We start from the raw sequence: 22364 nt of genomic DNA on the forward strand, positions 1-22364 counted from the left end.
AGAGTGTTAGCTTCACAATGAACTCAGGGTCATCACAGAGGGTCAAAGCATGTGGAAACTGCAGCATGTTTTAGGGGGCAAAAATTTAGGCGAGAAAATCATATATTTTTCAGTGTTAAAGAGATAGTCCATCCTTTGAAATCAGAAGCTTGATGGGCTTAATAGATTAGAATTGTTAGTCTCGATGCGTTTTGTGCATTTGTGGGAAATAGTTAAAAAAGCTGAATTGTCTGCAGGTCATCAGAGGTTTGTGTTCGAAAGTAGGAAAATAAGCAGCTGAACATTTAAACTTTGACACAGGATACCTGCACCGCCTGACTTTTTGTCCCAGTGATAACCCGAGCTGGCAAAGCACTAACAGGAGAGGATATCCTTGTTTATATGAACAAGGCTGCAGATACAACAGGCCAGTGCTACTGAAACATTGACTTTAACTCTGAGGCTATTGTCTGACACATCTTGTGTTTTTAGCAATCCGGAGCACAATTGGGGTTTCACTTCATCACTGTCAGGGTGTGTTAGCTGTTAACGGCTGCAGCGACTGATCTAATAGAGCTCTCTGCAGCTCTTTTGCTCCAATTGTGCAGACATGAGCCGTGTTCTTTCTGACCTCAAACTTGACTGCACTTGAGAGGTCAAAGCCAAAGACTCAAAGCTCAAAGCATGCGTTAAATACTCGGTGCTCTTAATTATTAGCATTGTTAAATGTGTTGCCTGTTCTCATGCTGATAGGTCAGCTTGGCATGAGATGCTGGAGGCATACCAGCACACATGATTTAACAGGAGGAGGCAGCTGCTCTGATTGGCACAGTGATTCAGATTTTCCCATGATAGGATGCAGATAAATCTATGCCCTGCAGTAAAAAACCTGCGAGGTTGTGATTTAGTCTTTTTTTGAATTGACAAAAAGTGACGTGCTAAAGTAAATCTGGTTGGAATTTCTCTGACTTCTCCAACTTAAAGCAACTTAAGCTGATGTCGCTATGCAGCAGTCGGTCTTTGGCTGGCGTTGAACAATGCAGCTCAGCAGGGCCGTATGCATAGCCTCTGCTAAAGACGTTTAATCTGCTAATCCACTCTGTTTTCATGTAGCTGTAGGATTTGTCTACCTGCTGCCTTTTTCGCTTGACATGGGTCAGGATTGGCCCGGCTCTGCGCAGAGGAGTCCTGCCCCTTATCAGACCCCCTCCCAGCATGTATGCAGTAATGGAGGTGGGGGGGGGAGAACACACTCCTCCACATCTTCCCCCATCACTCAGTCTGCATTCCTTCCCTAATGAGCAACCACCACTTCCACCTCTACCACTTCCCTGTATACCTTCAGCCTGCTGCTATCCTGCTTAAACACTTCCTAAATTGATCAAACTACAGAAATCCATTAAATAACAAACAAAACCAAATTGCAAAAGCCATAATTGTAACTACCTACGCCAGCCTTTGTTTCTGTCTTGGTCATTGCTGTATATGTAAATAACATTCCCTATCATGTATCATGTATTGCTATTTTGTCCATCAGAAAATTAATAATGTACTTCTATAAATTCTTGATGACTCATAAGAGACAAATACATGATGGGAATAATTATTTTCATTACTGATTAATCTGTTTATTTTTGACTCAGTTAATAATTAAGTATATAAGATGTTAAAAGATATGACTAATGTCTCCCAATCCAAGGTACAATCAGCCCCATTGAAAATGAAGATCTCATTTAATTGGACACCAAGTTTTAAATAAAGTCCGACAGTTAAAAATATCTAAAGGTTAACAATGGTATAAAAAAGAAAAAGGCAGCAAATCTATTCCCAGTTGAGATAGTGTAACAGGACATAACAAAGTGGAATTTCTATTTAAATTGGCTTTAAACCTCTTTTCCATATCTTGGAAAACGTCCTTACAAAGAAGGAATGTTGCCATTTTGGAGAGACAGAAATTGCCAAGAGATTGGTTTAAAAGGTGAATATTATCCATTTAAGCTGTTACCTCATGTATATCTTTGACCTACGTTTCTACAAATATAATCTTCATACTCTTAGTAAGGTAAGGTAAGTAATACCTCCTAACTCCTGTCACATGAGGACAGGACCACAGCTTATTAATGAAGAATCTCTTTGTTGCGGAACTCCATCTCTGATAAAGGGATACCACATGTGCGCCCATCCTGCAGAGGTCCCTAAATCTCACCAGGGAGAGATTAAAGTCCAACTCTTCTCCAACACATGATCCAACAGGCCTTTATCCAAATAAACACACACACTGAACACATGAGGGATAGCCAAACCCGGGTTATGAATAGTAGCCTATAATGCTCATGGTTTTAAAAGCTGCATGAACATTGAGATGTAATATACGGTATGTATTGATCTCTTTTATTAAGTCATTGTGGTTTTAAAAAAAAAGAATGACCTTTGAAACAAACAATGCACAACTGAAACCTTTCAAATATGGCATCCATGTGGGTCAGACAAGCTTTTATTACAGTAAGGCTTTAAAGGGGAACTGTGATCCAAGTTTGTTTTCAGGTGTTGGGCAGTTCTACTGCAGCTGTTGGAACTGTGTGAAATCTGTTAAATTGCCCGGAAGTGAAATAAAGAACGTACATTTTAAAATGATATAGGTCATTCTTTAGTTCTTGAAGTCTGGAGGTGTGGAGGTAGAAAGAAGTGAGCTTATAGACCTCTGATGACCACTCTTCATCTGTGCTGCACATAGATTGTAAAAATAAAACACACAACGTGTCTCCACTTCCTCCCGCTGAACAAAAGGGAAGCAAAAATATCATGGGTGTTATTGTTATTTGATTATATTATATGATAGTGATAAGGCGGTGGAGCCTTGGCCTTAATATCCGCCCAACCATTCACAAGTCAATCACAGTTGTCAATCATGATTTTTGCCACATTTTTACAGCATCAAATTACTAACCAAAACCAAACTTTAAATGAACACTTAAACAAACATCAGCATGATAAGAACTACCTAAAATGACAGAAACAAGTTTTTGGGAAACGCTGATTTGCTGTGATCTTTCACTTTTAAGTTTTGCCCATTTTCCATCTGCTGACATGGAGGGATTTCTAAAGACTATGGTTACCTGCTCCTCAGATCTCTGCAGGCTAAATCCAGACAGCTAGCTAGACTATCTGTCCATCTGAGTTTTCTTTTCAACAAAGTTCCTTCCTGAGGCTGTTTTATAGAGGCCCTGTTGTCTTGTCTGGCACTTACCAACGCCCAAGGTGATTGATATTGGTTTAAAGAAATGCCAATAATCCAGAGCACATTTTTCTCCCATCCCAGAATGCTCTGTGGACTAGCCAGATCCTCCTCCGTCGCACTGTGGAGGAAGGTCTGGAAATGGGAGACTACCAGTCAGCAGATAATACTCCAGTACTATCTATGTCGCTCTTGATTCGGTCCTTTTCCATCTTGAACTGGAGTCATAAAGCCATGCACATTGTTCAGGACACATTTGCGTCCCGTTGTGTCTTTCCATTGACATCATATCCCATCCAAGATTTTGTTTGGCTTTCAGTCTTAACACATTATAATTTACATCAACAACATGGCCACAATAAGGGACTATTTGAAAGGACACAGCTGGTGCAAAACCTATTTAGAAATCTAACCTACAAGGTTTCATTCTCTGGTAGCCCACCTTCCACTGTGAAATAGTTAATTCGTTGACTAATTAGTTGTTTGGTTTTAGTTGTCTAACATTTATTTAGTTTTTTTAAGGCTTTTTCATGCTGAATGACTTATTTCCATGACACATCCCTGGTAAACACAATATTCTAGTGGTGCTTGTGCACGTTATTCTTTTTGGAGAATCTCAGTTTTACAGATCTTTTATTTAAATCAACTAACTTAGTCGAGAAAATATAAATACTTTCTTTAATCAAGGACAGCCCTAGAAATGAGGAAAGGTGGAGATGGTGGTTAGATGGAAAACGTGGAGAAATTCACGGAGTTCTCAGCAGACCTCAGTCTGCCTACTGACCATTATTACCTGAATATTTTACATAATGAACATGAACAAATATGCAGTAAATCTGTGTAGTTTACCGCAGTAGAGTTTTGGAATGCAAGCCATCTCCACGGTATGCTAGCTAGCACTAGTCTCACATAGGGTGGGTGAGGAATGTGTGCTCCGGCTGCAATGCACTGTTTACTCTTTATTAAGTTAGCCATTAGCATGGCCTGCTAAACCTCTGCCATCATACAGGACACCAAAGACAAGTTAGGCATGCACAATAATTTATATTTGTCTTTGGGCTTTTGTCTGTTTCACACCCGCTAACGTTCAGAATACGGGAAGCTTGTTGTTTATTTCTCAGGATATCTTTCCTCGCCTTGCTTTTGTTTCCCAACAAAAATGGTGCTTACCCAACGCTTGGACCAGCTCTACTCGGCCCGTCCTCCTTTTTCCATTGCAGATTTAGTACTGCCTCATGCGTGAGGCGAGAGTGGCTGGTCGTCATAGAGACGCCGCAGGAAACTGCTGTGACCTAACGCGACACATACACGCACAGAGGAAGCAAAACACTCCTGGTTAAACTACTTAAAAACTGCGTTTTTTTTCAGGACACCCCCCCCCCCCCCCGTCAGTCGCTAGCGATGATGATGCAGTGAATAGTGACGATTATCTCCGACCAATCGGTAGTCTGCAGGTTTTCATGTCACCTTTTGGGTATCGCCTTAGCTTGCTTGGAACTAAAAAAAGGACCTGTTGGGACCAACTACCAGGGACCTTTTTCATAAAGGAAAACCCAACGAGGCGAGTAGAGTCGAGTTGAGCAGGTACCATGTAATGGAAAATCACCATAACTAATAGATTTAGATCTCATGGAAGTCCAGCAATGGTTAGACTAATGGAATGGATGACATATTTTGGGACTGGATAAATATACAGTGCAATCCAGATCATTATTATCCACGTCTGATGCATTACATTCTTACTCATCCTTGAATATCACCACAATAAAGATACATTTACACCACATGCAACTAAGAGATACTTGTGTTTACAAATGAAAGGATGATTGTATTGACAACACATTGCTTTTGAAATTTCTTTAACAGATGTTCTTTGCACATCCTGCACTAATCCATACATCCTCTTTTTTCTTTCTTAATGTCAAAAAGTTATATTTAAATATTCATTTCTGTATTTATTCTTTATTTATTCCATTTAAATGTTTAATATACTTATGTTCGCACCAACAACCAAAGCAAATTCCTTGTAAGTGTTACTTACATAAAGCACTAAACAGTTTGGGGGCCAAAATACATTTCTGATCTGCAACTACGTTATGAAACCCCCCCGGACCTCTCAGGTTGCCTGGGACACGGTTGCTTTCTGACCTCAGGGTCAGAAATAAACAGGGAGAAGCAGCGTTCAGTTTCCACATATCTGGAACAATTTCCCAGAAAACTGTAATGTTCATTTTTCATACTGCACTATGATCTTCATTCTTTTACTTGATCTTTTTATTATTTTTAACTGTTCTTTAATGTTTTATGTAAAGCACTTTGAATTTAACTTGATTCTGAAATGTGCTATACAAATGAAGTTGCCTTTCCTTGCCTTGCCTTGTTTGGCAATAAATCCCTTCCTGATTCTGATTCTGACAAATAGGAATATTCACATTCTGTCTTTCAGATCTTTGGGGAGACTGAGCCTGTTCGGATGACGTCAGAAGGCTCTGATTGCCGCTGTAAGTGCATCATGCGGCCTTTAAGCAAGGACGCCTGCCTGCGTCTGCGGAGCGGCGCTGTACGAGTGGAGGACTTCTACACAGTGGAGACGGTCAGCTCCGGATCCGACTGTAAGTGCTCGTGCACGGCCCCTCCGTCCTCCCTGAACCCTTGTGAGAATGAGTGGAAGATGGAGAAGCTGAAGAAACAGGCCCCCGAGTTACTAAAGGTGAGAAGCTGAGCTGTTAAATGTTGAATATTTTGTCAAATATTCTTTATTGTTTGTACAAAAATCAGACACTTACATCTCGGATATATTTACATAGTGCAGGATTTCCCATACAATTACAAGATCTAGGCGCAGCACCAAAGCTGTTTTACAGCTGATTTAATGTAAAATCACTGTCAGCACTTAGAAGCATAAAAGGTCATTCTTCAACTCTCTGTGACCTTGCTATGGTTGTATGTCATCGAAAACATCTTTTGTGAACACGTCAGCATACCTCAGCACATTTTTCACAGGCAGGAGAAGCACACTATGTAGCCCATGAAACAAAAGGCAGTTCCAGATGTCTGACTCCCCTTTAAACTTTGCATTAAGCCAATACATCTCTGAAGGAAATGATTACATTGAAAAGGGAAGGTTTCAAAAATTTAAGCTGGACTTTGAATGAACCCAACGACTGTGAGCACTCAGTGTGGCTGTCAATAGTGGTAATCAGAGCAAATGTCTTGGGAGGGCACTCAGGCTATAACTGCATTTGAACAGAGGCACATAAAGCTGTCAGGTTTTGTGTTCAGGAGATGGTGAATAATAACGCTCTTTTATGGTACGAATGACCAGCTCCAATCCATGGTGGACCTTCTGGAGGGAACGCTTTACAGCATGGATCTGATGAAAGTCCACTCCTACATCAACAAAGTGGTGTCTCAAATGAACACCCTAGAAGAGGTAAGGGAACAACCATACTCACGTACTTCCACATATTGTATATTGTTTAATCGAAGAACCATTATTGAAAGGTGGTTTATTCTGCAAGTTTCAGTCAAATTTAAGACTCTTCAAAGGATAAATTGTGTTTTTTCAATTGTTGCTCCCATCAGTCACTTGGGTCTAAGTGACTGATGGGAACAACAATCTTTGACATTGGTCCAGTATTAAACAAGATCACTGCATTACAATGTAATGTCCAGACCTACGTAGAAATCCTTTCTGTAATGTTGGCAGACACAGAATATTAATCTGAGCCTGTCAGTGGCAAAAACAAGCACTTTTGTTAAGGTAAATACAAGCTGGACAATTGTCCTATTTACTTACTTAATACTGGACCAATGTCAAAGATTGAGTCACTTAGACACAAATGGGGTCCAGGTTGAAAAAAACATGAGTTACCCTTTAAGACCTTTTTAAAGAGTTTTATGAATGAAAGACATTTATCACAACACAGAAGTACAACAAAATGCAGAGCAACAAAGCTGCTCGCAAAGTAAATAAAAATATTAAAATTGAATAAAAGTAACATAGACTAATAATAATCTGTACATATACCGAAAATTATTTTCAGACTAACAAAACAAAGTACTACAACACCACTGAATAAAAAACATTTTAATAAGCATTAGAGGTATTGCTACATGGACGTAGGAACATTTCTGACCTGTTTAAAATGATGAAAGACTTAGAATACAACACTTTTGCGAATTTAAGAGTTTTTAAGGCCTAAAATTTAGATTTGTTTTTGTTGACATTTTAAGACCCCACTGAAACCCTGATGTCTTTCAACGGATGATTTGCTGTGATAATAGTTACGTTCTCTTGCAGACAATCAAGACGAACCTCACGCGAGACAATGAATTTGTCCGAGACAGCATGACGAGCCTCACCAACCAGTTTAAGAGGTACGAGAACTACTCCAACGTCATGATGAGCATCAAGAAGGAGATCTCCAGCCTCAGCCTGCAGCTGCTGCAGAAAGACTCCTCGGAGAACAAAGCACAGGTTTGAGGAAACACTTTGGGTAATGTTGTACAAACATGTTAGCATTACAGCAATAGTAACTTGCAGGATTGTAGCACTTCTACTAGTAGTTATACTAGAAGCGGGACTGGGCGATACGGAGAAAATCAAGTATCACAATATTTTTGACCAAATACCTTGATAAAGATATAGTGACAATTTTGCAATTATCACAGACAGAGTCACAAAGTGCTTCACAGGCAAAATAAATGCATACATCAAAACAGATCAAAGTCATAAAGAGCAAAATAAATCACAATAAAATGTGATAAAGCACACAAGCATAAATATAAAAAATACAGTCAGCAATGTGGTTAAATGGCCTCACTAAAAAGGTGTGTCTTTAGCTGTTTTTAAAAATATTTCAACAGATGCAACTCAACCACATGTCGTATTTCTAAATCCCAAATCTAAGATGATATCTAGTCTCATGTCACCATGACATGACACATTTTACCCAGCCCTAACTAGAAGCATGAGTAGTTTAGAGATTAGAAAAACATCACAGCTGGGTGTTTTGCTCTCAGTCACTGGCTTAACATATTTCTGTCTTTGGTGTTAGCTTGCCTATAGTATCTTTTATTTTATATGTATTTATTTAAGAAGGGACAGTGCACATTAATTACCATGAGCATTTGAGTCCAACATGTAAACGTGCCAGACTTAGCCATTCAGGCAAATTTTCATCTGCAGTCCATTGCAGGTGGAGGCCATCAAAAGAAAACATACAAGAGCACATTAATCTATAAGTACACACACACACACACACACACACACACACACATTAGCAGTAAGCACAGACCCGTAAGCACATGCAAATTTAATGACATTTAAGCACATTCACTGTAAGCCTGGGCTGTCCTAATCACATTTGAAACGCTTCTCAATCCAAAGGACTTTACTGAGGGATCACAATTGCAACACAGCTCAATCTAAAATCTGTTGGTACTGTGTTCTGTCTCTGACTCCAGTTAAGTGGTCTTGACTACAGCCCTTCTGTAAGTGCAATAAGAACAGTTGTGACAGTATATTTTAATGGAAATTAAACGTTATTCACAGCTGTATTTTAGTTTTTTACATTTTGAATTGCATAATCATTCTTTGAACAACTTTTGTCGGCCACGGAGGTTGGTTTTGGGAAAATCTTTTCCACTTTTCTTGAAATGTTAGGCCTTTTTTCAACATTTCTGTCGCTTGCCACTTTTTCCGTTGTTTTTTTGGCCTTTTGTTTCTTTTTTATGCATTTCTAAAAATCACGCTTTTTCATAAGCATCATCAACATATAAAACCCACAAGCCAATATTACCAATTGTCCTGACATAACATAATGTCATGTTTACAGAACACTAATGATGAGAAAACCAAGGAGGCTTTAAAGGCACCCATCAAAAAGACCCCTGCTGCCAAACTTTCACCAAAACAGCCCAAAGAAAAGGTTGTAAAGCCCAAGAAAGAGGTCATTAAACCTGGGAAGCCAGCCAAGCCTGACCCTACGGCCAAAGCCAAGGTGGTTGGCCACCAGCCTGGGGTTGTGAGGGGCATCACATACTACAAGGCTGCCAAGACCGACGAGGACGAACACAGAGGAGGTGAGAGTCTTTAGCTTGGCCGGGACACCCTGCTTACTCTCCCAGCACAGTGGTGGGTTCGTATAAAGCCACCCTCTGTCAACTAAAGTGAACAATGTGCTTGTACTTTAGCTGAGTTTGCACTCCCATCTGTGTGCGATCATCTGTGAGTGATCCATTGTGAGTGTTGAAAATGATCCACATTTGTTTCTTCAGCAACCTAATCTAACCCCGCATCGTGGATCAGGATCAGCCAGCAGCCATAGAGTCATAAAGCCAGAGTCAAGATCTTTATAAGCTGGATTTAGTTTCCAATAGAGGACAATGCAAAGTTTTCCTGAGAATGTCATTTTAAGCAAGTGTAAGATAAGGCTGTGATTGTGTTGCAGACTTGACACTTAACTGCAATGCATTAAAAGAGGGAATCCATCGCGGTGTGTAGGGCGATTAATCTTTTTCAAATTGATATTGCGATTTGAAAGAATATCAAATAATGAAGGCCGTGATTAATTAAAAGTGAATATTTAGTTGACTGTTTGACTGTTCAATGTTCTATGCTTATTAAAAAAAACATATACTGTATGTATATAATAAGTTGTTGTTTGTATATATATATAAATAGAGAGAGAGAGAGAGAGAGAGAGAGCAGTTTTGATGGTTTCTCATGGTATGATGTTCTATGACATGTTTATCAGTTGCACAGTGATTATTAAACTTTAGCTATACTTGTTTTATTGCAAGATGAATCGTAATCGCAATATCTAACAGAAAGATCGCAAATAGATTTCCCCCCAAATCTTTCAGCCCTAGCTTTGTGGCAAACAGGATCACCTGAATACAAGACATATCCGGGTGTTGTTTTAAGAAAGGCTGGCGCGGGATTGGATTGATGGTTCATTCAGCGTGCAGGAAATCCAAATCTTTTACTGACAAAATACATGGCGCTGATGGAATGCTGTCTCAATGGAGCGCTGCCATGTCCATGACATGCCTCAGCTTCACTCCTCACAACCCGTGAGGACCCTTACCAATGCAGAGAAAACATTTCCTTCCTCCTTCCAATCCTCTTTAAATCTAGTTGAGTGAATAGGTATGCTGCATTTGCACACGGCACACGCACATAACACTGTCAGAACGTGTGTTCTGCCATGTATGTGAACCTCAGCGAGACCAGCCACCCTTGTCAAATAACTGAAACCAGTCAGCAGCATTTCCATAATCTGTGGCAAAGAGCAGGATGCAGGAACTTCTTATTCATCCTATGAAGGCTGAGACATCTTCCCGCTTTTTCCTAAAATGCCTCTTTTCAAATTTAGTGACAGTGAAACGCATTTTACAGGGAGCTGCCCAGTGTAACCACCTTTACCGGTGGCCACTTGCTCAATGGCCCTTTGGCGCAAGTTGTAGGACAAGATGAAATTATTGAACACTCACTTAATCTGGCTACTTTTGCCAGCCTGCTGGTCTCTGTGACCAGGATTGCATCTAGACAACTGACTGTTCACAACATAAGATTGAGACTGAGGCATTTGTAACCAATGAGGATGACAGGGCATTGATCAGAGGTCCTTGCAAAGTCTGAAAAAATTGCCTTTCCACTGCATGATAGTACTGCAATAAGGGCAGAATCATTTGATAAGTCTGCCCTGCATTACAATGCAACTAGTTTGCAATTTTGACAATGATAAAAAGCAGGTACAATGTTTCCTTGTTCATTTTTAAAAAACAAAAAAACCAAAGAACCATTGTACTGGAAACATATTAGTTGTACTTGGTAATATAGCAAAGGATTTGACATATGGACTATAGTAGGCAAAAGACACTAAATAAAGGCACTTCAAAAACTAATCTTCGTCACAGCATCACAATGTTTTAGAGGGATCTGTGTTATAAGTAAAGTACCAAAAGTAATAAAATATGTGTTCCATCTGCTTTACAGAACACAGATGGATGTCACTTCCATTAACAATGATTTGACGTCCTCTTTCATGTAGTGTCCACGTAGAGGTATTGGCTACACTCAACCAGAGATACAATGTAACAGATTTGTGTGTTTGCTTTGGAAATGAGTGTTGTATTTAATTCCAGGTACACTTTAATCAAAGCACCTTAATCAAAGACTTCTTAGCTTTCTGAAACTACCGACTGTAAATTGTGAAAAAAAAAACTTCAGAATATTGTTTCTACTCCCTCATCAGGTCCACGTGTTTAGTTCATGTGTTTCAGAAAGATGCACTGTTTATCTACCACTGCTGTGATCTCCCCACATCTGTCTGGCAGCACAGGAAATCAGAGTATGTGGACCAGAAGGAGAGCAGACTCTCCCTCTGCTAGGATTATATTTGATTTAGCTTGCTGATTTTTTAAGCAGACCACAAGCGACTAAGCCTAAAAGCAAGCCTTACACAAAACAAAAAGAAGAAAGAGTTTGACCAATATGGGATTTTTGATTTAAAATACAGAATTGTGCACATTTTCCAAAAAGATGATAGTATTCAGTGTTTTACTGAATGTGATCCCAAGCCTCTGCATTAGTGTTTAGAACATCAAAAGACACTGAAGGCTTCCATATGATTAAAAAAAACGCAATATGACATTTTGTCCGACCATGTCTAAAGGCAAAACTTGTTACCTGTGGCCCTACTCAATGGCTGGGTGAAAAGGACTGATATACATTTAACTGAGCAAATGGAGATAACATAGCTTACAGTCTCTCCTCAAAGCCATTGACGGTGTTGTTCTTGATTGTATAACACAGTCACACTCCCAACTCCCAACACTTGGTCAGGACCCCTTTGCAATCTGCAATCTGGGTACTCTTTAGCATCATTTTTAACGTGCCTGTTAGGAACCTTTGGTGTCACTTTTTGACGCTCTGGGTAGGGACCCGTTGGTGTCAAAGCCTCAACCGAAAGGCCAACTTTCAAGACTTGTTGCAACAAGTCAAACAGCTAAATTAGCTTCTGAAGAAAAGATAGTTGGGAGTAATAGAGAATAGTTTAACAGCCAGAGTGTAATTCTGCATATTCATGCAAGCCTTTGAATAAGACTTGCATTAAGACTTACATTACTTTTTTTTATTTCAATGAACATTGTTAGTCTGACAATATTAATACTGTTAGACAATCTAACAAGCACGTAATTTACCAAGTTAAACGTATTGAGACCTTAATACTCTCCACTAAAAGCCATAGATATAATGCAATCATGATAGGTTGCAGCTGTAATTACATTCTTAGGCCTTTTTGTCAAAAGCAAAATGCGGCTTCAGTATTCTCTATTAAGAAAGCAGTTAAGGCTAATAGACAGCAGGGCAGCCTGGGTTAGGAAGGAAAGAGGAGAAATAAGATCAAACAAAAGGAAGGAAGTTAGTTTCCTCTTTGTTCTGCACACATAGCACACTATAACATCTCCTGCTGCCAAGGAGCCATGTACTGTATGTACTGTACAGAAAAATAAGCCCCCCCACCCGACTGGATCATGCTGCCCTAATGTAACATCACCTAACAAGAAGCAGCATATGCATTTTGAATGAAAACTAGCTTTATAGAATATTATTCTCAGTGGTGGAATGTAACACGTACATCTACTCCAGTTTTGTAGTTAAGTACAAATGTTGAGGTAATTGTACTTTAGTTGAGTATTTTCTTTTCATGCCACTTTTGTACTTCTATCCCGCTGCATTTCAGAGAGAAATATTTAGATTTTTGCACACAAAACAAATGTAGTTTATAAAATCTGATGTTTTATGAGATGGGGGTAGCTACTTTGATATTGTTTTAGTTGGTTTCTCAAAAAATGTCAAGAAAGGGCACCATATTTTAATTTTCAAAAGTTTTTCCTCAGATCCCTGGGAAGTGTATTTTATTTTCTCTAAATTCATACAAGACATGATGTCCTTAATTCAATGCGAGCAGAAAGGAGGAGCAGGATCTTTCCACTTGAGTAAGATAGCCCTTGGAGCCAGTAAGGAGGTAAAGACCCAAACCTTCAGCTTCACTTTAGGCAAGCCTGAATTTCGAGCCATGCCAAAATTTCCCATAAAAGGGTTTGGCTTAATTTGAAATCGGATGAAAGACTGATGTCCAGAACCCAGTCAAGGTGGGACACGTCCAGTACATGTGAAAGAGCGACGTACTGTAGGTGTGTTCCCACAGATATCACAGGTCGGGTCCACATTAGGGAACATACGAGCTAGTTTGGTTTTAGATATGTGGATTTTGGGTACTAATTTAAATTGCACAAGTGGATGTCGAGGCGCACATGGAAGTAGAGATCCAGGACTGAATCCCACATGTGATCCGTGAATGCAGAACCTAGGTCCTGCTCCCACGTGATTCTTCAAGCTGATAACAAGGGCCATGCAACTTCGAAATAAGGTTGTAAAAAACAGACATTGTGTCTCTTAATGTTGGTTTAACAGAAAGAATTATGTCGAAAGGATTGGCTTGGGTTAAGTAGGGAATTGGGGAATTAACTTCCGTATATAACGCCTGATTTAAAGAAACCTGAAAAAAATCCTTCTTTATTTACGTTTTTTGTAAATTGAGGAAAACTAGCAAATTCCTCATTAATAAATAAATCGCCAATGCATTTTAAGCCTATTTTATGCAAGATCTTAAACGCACCATCCACCATCGAGTGAGCAAGCAAATTATTGCCTGCAATTGGGCAAAGAACTGAATAAATCTGCAGTCCAAAAACCCTCCTGAGTTGGGTCCATATTTGGAGGGAATGTTTAATCATGTGATTCCTGTTGGAAATAGCAGAAGAGAGTGGGAGTGCGTTGGAGTTGAGAAAAAAAAACTCAAAGAATTGTACATCATCAACATTAGGCACATAAACTTGGCCAAGATTACTGATTTATTGTAAAGTTTGACTGACCCAATTGTAAAACGTCCATTTTTGTCCGATAGAACGTTTGAGGGCTCAAAAGGAATATAAGTATAAATAAGGAAAGCTGTGTCCTAGCCTTAGCCCTGAAATTGGATTGTAAAATTTGTCCTCGCCAGCAGTTAGATTGGTCAGTCATGTAAGTGGGTCTCTTGGAGGAAAACTATGCTTTCATTTAGGTGGGAGAAGACTTTACCTCTTTTCACTTGGTGATTTAGCCCCTTGACATTCCAACTGATTCAATTCAGATTATCCTTCATCTAACTCAGTTACAGTGAGAATCAAAAGAGTTGCTCTGATGAGGAAAAAAAAGGCACACAAGACAGAGTAGCAAATTAACGAGAAAAATAAAATAGGAGAGAGAAAAAAAAGACTAATTAAAAGGAGGAGGGGGTGGGGACACAAAATAAATGATAATACAGCAGGTGGTGGCTTAACATCTAAACACCCAGTACAGCCCAACCCATCCCACCCTAACCCCAACCCATCCCACCCTAACCCCACCCCCCATATAAAAAAGCAGTTTGCCATAGTAAGTTACACGTAAGTGGAATTGCCTTGGTATTTGGTGCATACATAAACAAACATATTGAATATTAATAAGAATAAACAATAAATACAGAAACCAAAACAAATAGTTGTTTAGCATAGAAAAAGGAGGCCAAATGGGTTGGGTGCAGAATGTAAAAAAAAATATAATGGCACTGGTGCTGACAGGATTAAATTTCATAGTATACACCAAAGCAAACTGCCGGTGGAAGCAGTTAACTGTGCCAGAAATCAGCTTTTCTTAATAGCTGTTCGTATAATATTTAATGTGTATGACAGTGTGCTCCTAGCGTGCTCACAGCAGATAGCTGTTGGCAAACCTGTATGAAGATATGAACAACATGATTTCTCTGTGTGCCATGTAAACATATCCTGAAAATCCCTTCAAAAAACTGGATAAGCCTCTTGAACGCAATATTCATATCCATGTTAACACACATGATTCAAACAGCGATACTGTACCGATACAGTGTGATAAATAGTGGCTGGGATGTAAATGTATACATGTAAATGCATACACAGTGCGTGTGTAACATTTTATTTTAAGTCTGAACTAACTCTCTATGTCTCTCTCCCTGCCCCTCCCCAGACCATTCTGCCAAAACGTACACAGTCCATCACATCACGGAAAACCAGTCAGAGGATGGAGGAGCTGAAATGGTCCTGGAAACCATAGAGGCCACTGTGGCCAAACCCATTGCCACCACTGTTGTTCCCACCACTACAACTACTACTACTACCACCACCACAACCACTGGCACCACAATTACTACCACTACTACACCCACTACCCTCACTACACCAAGTACACCAGCATCTGAAAGACCTGCTCCGACCATTGTGCTGGTGCTGGACAACTCCAACAACAACAGTCGGCCGACCCTTCACAGAGCAGGTAAATGGACTGTTCTCGTATAGCGCTTGTCTAGTATCAACGACTACTCAAAGCGCTTTTACATAGTAAAGAAACACATTGTGGCCAAGGCTGTAGAAGGTGCCACTTGGTCATCAGATAAACAATCACACATATTTACACTGCAATGCGCAGAGTGTAAATAGTAACTTGGCCAATAGCAACTTGGGCTTCAGTGTCTTGCTCAAGGACATGGGACTGCAGGGCCAGGGATTGAACCACCAACCTTCCGATTGGCAGGTAACCACTCTACCACTGATCCACAGCTCTAAACTGTGACTGTAGACTCGCACGGTCTTGACCACCCGAATTGAGAGTGTATGTAGACACTTTAGAGACACTTTTTGGGGTAGAGATCAAGTCAAGACCAAGACCAATGCAAGGCACAGCCAAGTCAAGACATTGCGAGTCCCACACTGCATGACACACTCCAAATCAAAGGCATTCCTCAAATTGATCTGAAAGATCCACATTCCCATAAAAACAACCACAGAAAACAAATGAAGATTTCTCCACTGTGTGTGTGTGTGTGTGTGTCTTTTGTTTTCCGCAACACACCTTTTCTTTGTTTTACCATCCACCTAACTTTAGGTATCCAATTTTTTTTAACCATAGATTTGACTGACATCTTCTCCCAGACAGCCAGAGTCAAGTTATTTGTTGCATTTGTCGCAGGAAATTTTACATTAAGTCACAATAATGATGTTAACGCATAAATCACAAAAACATGCACAGTAATGTCCCTGCAGTGTGGGCTTGACCGGTCTAGACACACACACACACACACACACACACACACACACACACACACACACACATACACACACACACACACACACACATTAAAATCCTGAGTATTATTTAAATAGATAGATAGATATTTATTGATCCCAAAAATGGGACATTACAGTGTTAAAATGCGGTCGTTATGAGACGAAGATCTTCAAACCGCTCTCAAGCACTACAACACTGATAAATACTCCTCTGTGATTAAGCTCAGTACTGTGTTCTCAGGCTGTGACTGCTTTGACAGAGGCCAAAAGTGCATAGGTTTACTCTCCCAAGAAATGTATCTGCGTGAAATCGATTTACGCCCATGTTAATTCTCTCCCATGCGTAAACGCCGAATGTGCTGCTTGTTTCTTCCAGGGAAGATCCTAAACTGTGAAGGGACTCTAGCATCCATTGACCAGCCAGAGAAGCAGCACAGTTATGGGCGCAACGAGGGAGCCTGGATGAAGGATCCCCTGGCTAAAGACTCCAAGATCTACGTCACTAACTATTACTATGGCAACAACTTGGTGGAGTTCCGCAACCTGGAAAACTTCAAGCAAGGTGTGCTTCTTGTACCAACGAAACTCAAGACAAATGTACTGTACCTGATCAAACAGTGTCCTGCTTTATTTTAACACAGCAAGTGTCCCATTACTGAATAGACCACTCCAGTACAATGGTCATTGTACACGCTCAATGGTGTTTTTTGCCTTCAACGTTGCCTTTCAGGCAGCTAACCCTAAACATACTCATTGCCGCGTTGCCTGGAAGGAGACGTTGGGGGCAAAAAAAAGCAAACACCATTATACACTGTGACCAATCTTTTCCTGGGCCATTGTAGTCCTGATGTGTTACATTTTTGAGGAGGCGGACGAAAGCTATGATAAGGCCTATGGCAGATGTTTTTTAACTGTGAGGTAAGGCTCCCTAAGGGCGGTGCAGTAAAGTTGAAGGGAGTGGAGGCCCAGAGGGAAAATCGTGAGGCAAAGAAACTGCTTGAGATCAGCAGTGGCAGTAATACACAACTCATGGAGACAAGTACATTATTTTAACCCTCAAGTTGTTCTCGGTTCAAATTGACCCGTTTTCCTGTATCCAACTACCCAATTGTAATGACCCAAAATAACATGATTGATTTCACACAACGCTCTTTGGCAAGTACAAATCTCTACTTTGATTAATTTTGAGGACTCTTATTCAATTTGATTGCATTTGAAAAAAACTGAAGTGCTTTTGAAATAGTAATGAGTAAAAGTTGACATATTCCAGTCTATGATTGTCCATCAACATACTGCACATTCCTTAAATATTCGTCTAAATAAGTCTTAATTTCTCTTTTTCTAACTGATACTTAAGGTATAATTTTCTATAAATGAGGTTTATTGACCATAAATGCCAAACATAACTGCAAAACTAAAGTTAATAAGCTAGTGTTACGTAGTGTTGAAAACATCCAAAAAAGTGACAAAAGTGTTGAAAAAAGGTACAAATCGTAAGAAAAGTTAAACACATTGATTAAAAAGCATCAACAAAAGTGTTGATTTTCAATTTTGACGGGAAGACAACACAAGGGTTGAGTAGCAAAATGAAAAGTTTAAGCTCATAAATGAAACGAGGAAGGGAGGAGGCTTCCTTGATTACGTTTGAGGGCTTTTACAGTATCAGACTTTGAAAACTCTGGTCTACACCATAGCTTTGAAGCCTAAGCACATGCTCTAGTCTCGTTTTTCCAGACCTTCCTCTAAAGTGCTGCGGAGGGAGGTCTGGCTGGACCACACAGCATTCTGGGATTGGGGAAACACGTTCTCTGGTTTATTGGCATTTCTTTTGAAACAATCACAATCGTGCCCGGACACAATGACGGTGCCTCTTCAAAGTAGCCTCAGGAAGGAACTTGTTTTGGTGGAATACTGTATTTGTATGTTCAAAAGTTGTTTTAATCGTGCACCAGGAAACTCAGATTGGACAGATAGTCTAGCTTGCTGTCTGGATTCACCCTGCAGAGATCTGAGGAGCAGTTAACCATAGTCCTCAGAAATCCACCAGAGTTTACAACGGCAACCCAAAGAAACAGGTGTGGGACATCCAGCACCTGAACAATCCCAAAAGGGGAACGTTTTCAATAAGGACTACACAGTATGTGATTTAACCCCTCAGCCCACGACCAAACCTTCTCAGTCTGAAGTGTACATTACCCATTCCTTGTTTGAATAGCCACTGGGATCTGGGTTTCATGTGTGGATGCGCTGTCTGCATCTGCAACAAACTGGTCTAACTCTAGTTTCACCCTGTTTTAATGCATAGCTGTGTTTTCATTATTACCATTGATGACATTGATTCGTGTTGATTATCCAATGAGCTCTGTGAGATTGATGAGATCTGTGGAATGCAGGTCGTAGTTGTATCATGGCTCCAGTGGGTGGGAAAATCAACTTCTTTCACATCCAAATCCACCAAGGAATTGGATTACACTCTCTAAGAGAGTCAAGATGATCTCCCCTCGTAGGACTTGGCTTGTTGATCTAGATGTGTTTGGACAATGGGCTTTCTAAATGCACTTACATGCAAGGAGTCCTGCGGTGTGGTGAGCTCACAGCTGTGTGCGGATGACTAGATTTTTGGAGTGGCGGTGATGCCTGCTGTTCTCTGTGCTCTGGCCTTTCCTTTGAACTGGGAACAGCGGAGAGGGATTAAGAGTGTGGGTTGGCCTTATAGACGGGGATAGTGGCGGTGGGGTGGGGGTGTACTATTTCACGTTGTTTTTGTCCTTCACTGGGCTTTCCATTTATTATCATTATCTAAATCGCACTTCCTGAGGTTGGAAGGTTAGGATAGCAGATAGGATGTGATTAGAAAATTACACCTACAGTACACAGAGTGTTTGTTCAGGAGTGAACTACTAAACACACTCTGTCACTGTCACATGAAGCGTGTGTGTGCACAGTCTGGCATTGTCAAAACATTGTCGTTTCTACACAAATAGCTAGCTACCAAGCTACATCCATGGTAAAAAGTATGGATGAGCTTGACACAGCTGTACAGGTTTTTAAAAGTTAACGTACAGAAACAACAATCTTGAATCAGTAAAGGTTTGTATTGTCTTATAAAGCAAACTACAAATGGTGATGACTGAAAATGGCATTGGTAGGATGAATACGCTACTCACTGCTGATCAACTAGGGCAACATTGACATGAATCAGCTAATCGTTCAATAAAATAAGGGAGACCACACATAGTTAGGGATTCAATTAAAAACAATGTATCCAAATAAAAAAATACTCAAACCAACCCAAACCAAGAACAAACCGTGAGGCTTTGTGGCTGTGAGGACCAAGAGCCAGCACTGCATCTCCAGCCATCTTAAATTGGACTACGTTTACACGTGGGCGGTTGTTTTCATAAACGGACATTTCAACCTCTCTGGTTTCAAAAATAACATTGTGCACACTTGTTAGTTTTTAAAAAAGTGTTCATTTATCGCGTGTATACAGTTTATGCCGTCAATGACGTAAAGAGCATGCCAAACCTGTAGTTGGCAGTATAACAAGAAGCTCAAGGCCATGTTAGCCAATCAGAATCTCGAAAATAGCAACAGTAACAAATTACTTCCCCTCTCTTGTCTTCCTCACTTACTCAGCCACTTTAACCTCAGTTTGTCTTAGTTTACATTCAAACATGCAAACGAAGACTTCCAAAATCTCCACTCTGGCCGGAGGTTTTAGAAAGACTTGTTTTCATAGGCAAATTCTCCATTTGCGTGGAAACAAAGGGTACAAACGCAGAGAAATGTCCCTGTGTGTCAAAACCACCACGTAACCATGGTCTAGGTATCACAAGGCATCATGCAGACTGGATTCAGGTGTGGCTGATTCTCCAGCTGCCGGGAAAAATACCAAAGAGCCACACACAAAATGGGAAGGTCATCACAAGCATAAACAAGCCTTTAGCAATTGTTAAATGTATTCAGAGCATGGATTTAACTACCATTAACTCAGAAGCAGTGGAACACATAGTACAGTAAATGCCTTAGAAAGACACAGACACTGTTGTTAAACTGAACTGCCTAAACCTTCTTCACATATCCAGAATCGAGCTGCTACTGATTTTTCCACAACACTGACTAGCTTATTAGCTAGGTATCAAAAGTTGACGTGACAAGATGGAAACTATTATTAGGAGGTGGGGCAGAATAAAACAAAAACAGTCTCACTTTTTTTGGGTCCACAATGGAGCAGGCGCTAGTGATCACAGACACTTCCACATGGGCAGTTATTGTCCTTAATGTAGGCAGATGCATCTGAGGAGAATTGTGAATTGATTGGTGAATGAGAATAGTGTATTCACCCATGCTTTATAATAAATAAACAAATAAATATATTATAAAGCTAATGTAATATTCTTGTTTATTGTAGGCCGATGGAGCAACCTCTTTAAACTGCCTTACAACTGGATAGGCACAGGCCATGTGGTTTATAATGGAGCCTTCTACTACAACAGAGCGTTCACCAAGAACATCATCAAGTATGATCTGAGGATGCGCTATGTGGCGGCCTGGACACTGCTGCACGACGTGGTTTACGAAGACACCACCCCCTGGAAATGGAGGGGGCACTCGGACATTGACTTTGCAGTGGACGAAAGTGGCCTGTGGGTGATCTACCCTTCCATTGACTACGACTACAACCAGCAAGAGATGATCATCATCAGTAAACTGGATCCTGGGGACCTTTCGTTGAAAAAGGAAACAACTTGGAGGACAGGCCTTAAGCGAAACTCCTACGGAAACTGCTTCATCATCTGTGGTGTCTTGTATGCCGTCAATGTGTACAACCAAAAGGAAGGTGAGGTGAACTATGCTTACGACACCCACACCAACACTGAAGCCATCCCACGCCTGCCATTCACCAATGAGTACTCCTTCACCACCCAGATTGACTACAACCCCAAAGAGAAGGTTTTGTATGCCTGGGACAATGGACATCAGCTCACATATCGGGTAAACTTTGTCGACCAGTGAGCACAGCTAGTTTGTGCTACAGATCAGCTCATTGAAGCCTAAATAACAAGATGTTCAGCATTTGACAGTGTAGAAGCAGCCATATTGGACTCAGGATGACAGATAAACTTACACCAGCCTTCCAGAACTAATGCACACAATTCACCTGACCTCACAGTGTACCAAAAATATGTGTCTCAAATGTGTACTGGGATGTGACTGTACAATATGTTAATAGAATGGAAAACAAACAGTGAAAATAATCTCACAGTTTGAGTTGAAGACTCGTCGGGCAGATTTTAGAAAAACAAAGAGATTTTTTTATATGTTCATTTATGAAATGTCAGCAGGCTGGCTAACTAGCAAGACAGATATTGCTATAAACGGTTAGTTTTAATTTGACTTAGCATGTGTTACATCATGTGTTACGGTAGATTTTGTGTCCAATTTGCTTTACAGTGGAGTCACTTAACAAACAATATACACAGAAGACATGATGACAGCGTCAAACAACTCTTTAAAATTTAAACTTCTAAATGTGTTGCATTAATAGAGACAGGACAATGAGATAATAAAATAAATAAAATAAATAATAAATAAAAAATAAAACTGCTAATGAGACGATATTTAATTTTTGAATTGTTACCAAGACGCATATTGAAGAAGTAAAATAGTCAAGAGTCATTGAGACTATATTGTCCTGTGGAAAGAGAAAAGAAGAGAGTTCAGTCAGAGACACTTATGAATGTCGAGAAAATGACCATTCAGTATTTGCAATTGGGTTGGATATGACAGAAAAGGCTCTGCTCTTTAAAGGAACTCTTAAAGTATCAAAGCAGCAATTAGCACAATACTGGGATAACTAATCTCCCCGGCCATACTTGTACACACATGATTTTATATCTCAGTGAAGTCACTATAACGCAACATAACATATTAAATGAAGTTAACTGTTCAC

The 22364-nt window shown here is 40.1% G+C and overlaps 1 protein-coding gene across 1 annotated transcript in view; it reads left to right on the top strand.

The window, feature by feature from the left end:
* olfml2a (olfactomedin-like 2A) overlaps positions 1–21965 on the top strand; it is a 32662-nt gene extending 10697 nt beyond the window's left edge. Inside the window, exons 2-8 of the mRNA XM_034872371.1 lie at positions 5661–5924; positions 6540–6647; positions 7518–7694; positions 9055–9301; positions 15312–15617; positions 16785–16970; positions 20823–21965. Of these exons, the coding sequence (XP_034728262.1) occupies positions 5661–5924; positions 6540–6647; positions 7518–7694; positions 9055–9301; positions 15312–15617; positions 16785–16970; positions 20823–21427 (1893 nt within the window). The 3' untranslated portion in view covers positions 21428–21965. The remainder of the gene's footprint in view (positions 1–5660; positions 5925–6539; positions 6648–7517; positions 7695–9054; positions 9302–15311; positions 15618–16784; positions 16971–20822) is intronic.
* The last annotated feature ends 399 nt before the right edge of the window (positions 21966–22364 follow it).

Source organism: Etheostoma cragini, chromosome 5 (genome assembly GCF_013103735.1).
Source record: "Etheostoma cragini isolate CJK2018 chromosome 5, CSU_Ecrag_1.0, whole genome shotgun sequence".
NCBI lineage: Eukaryota > Metazoa > Chordata > Actinopteri > Perciformes > Percidae > Etheostoma > Etheostoma cragini.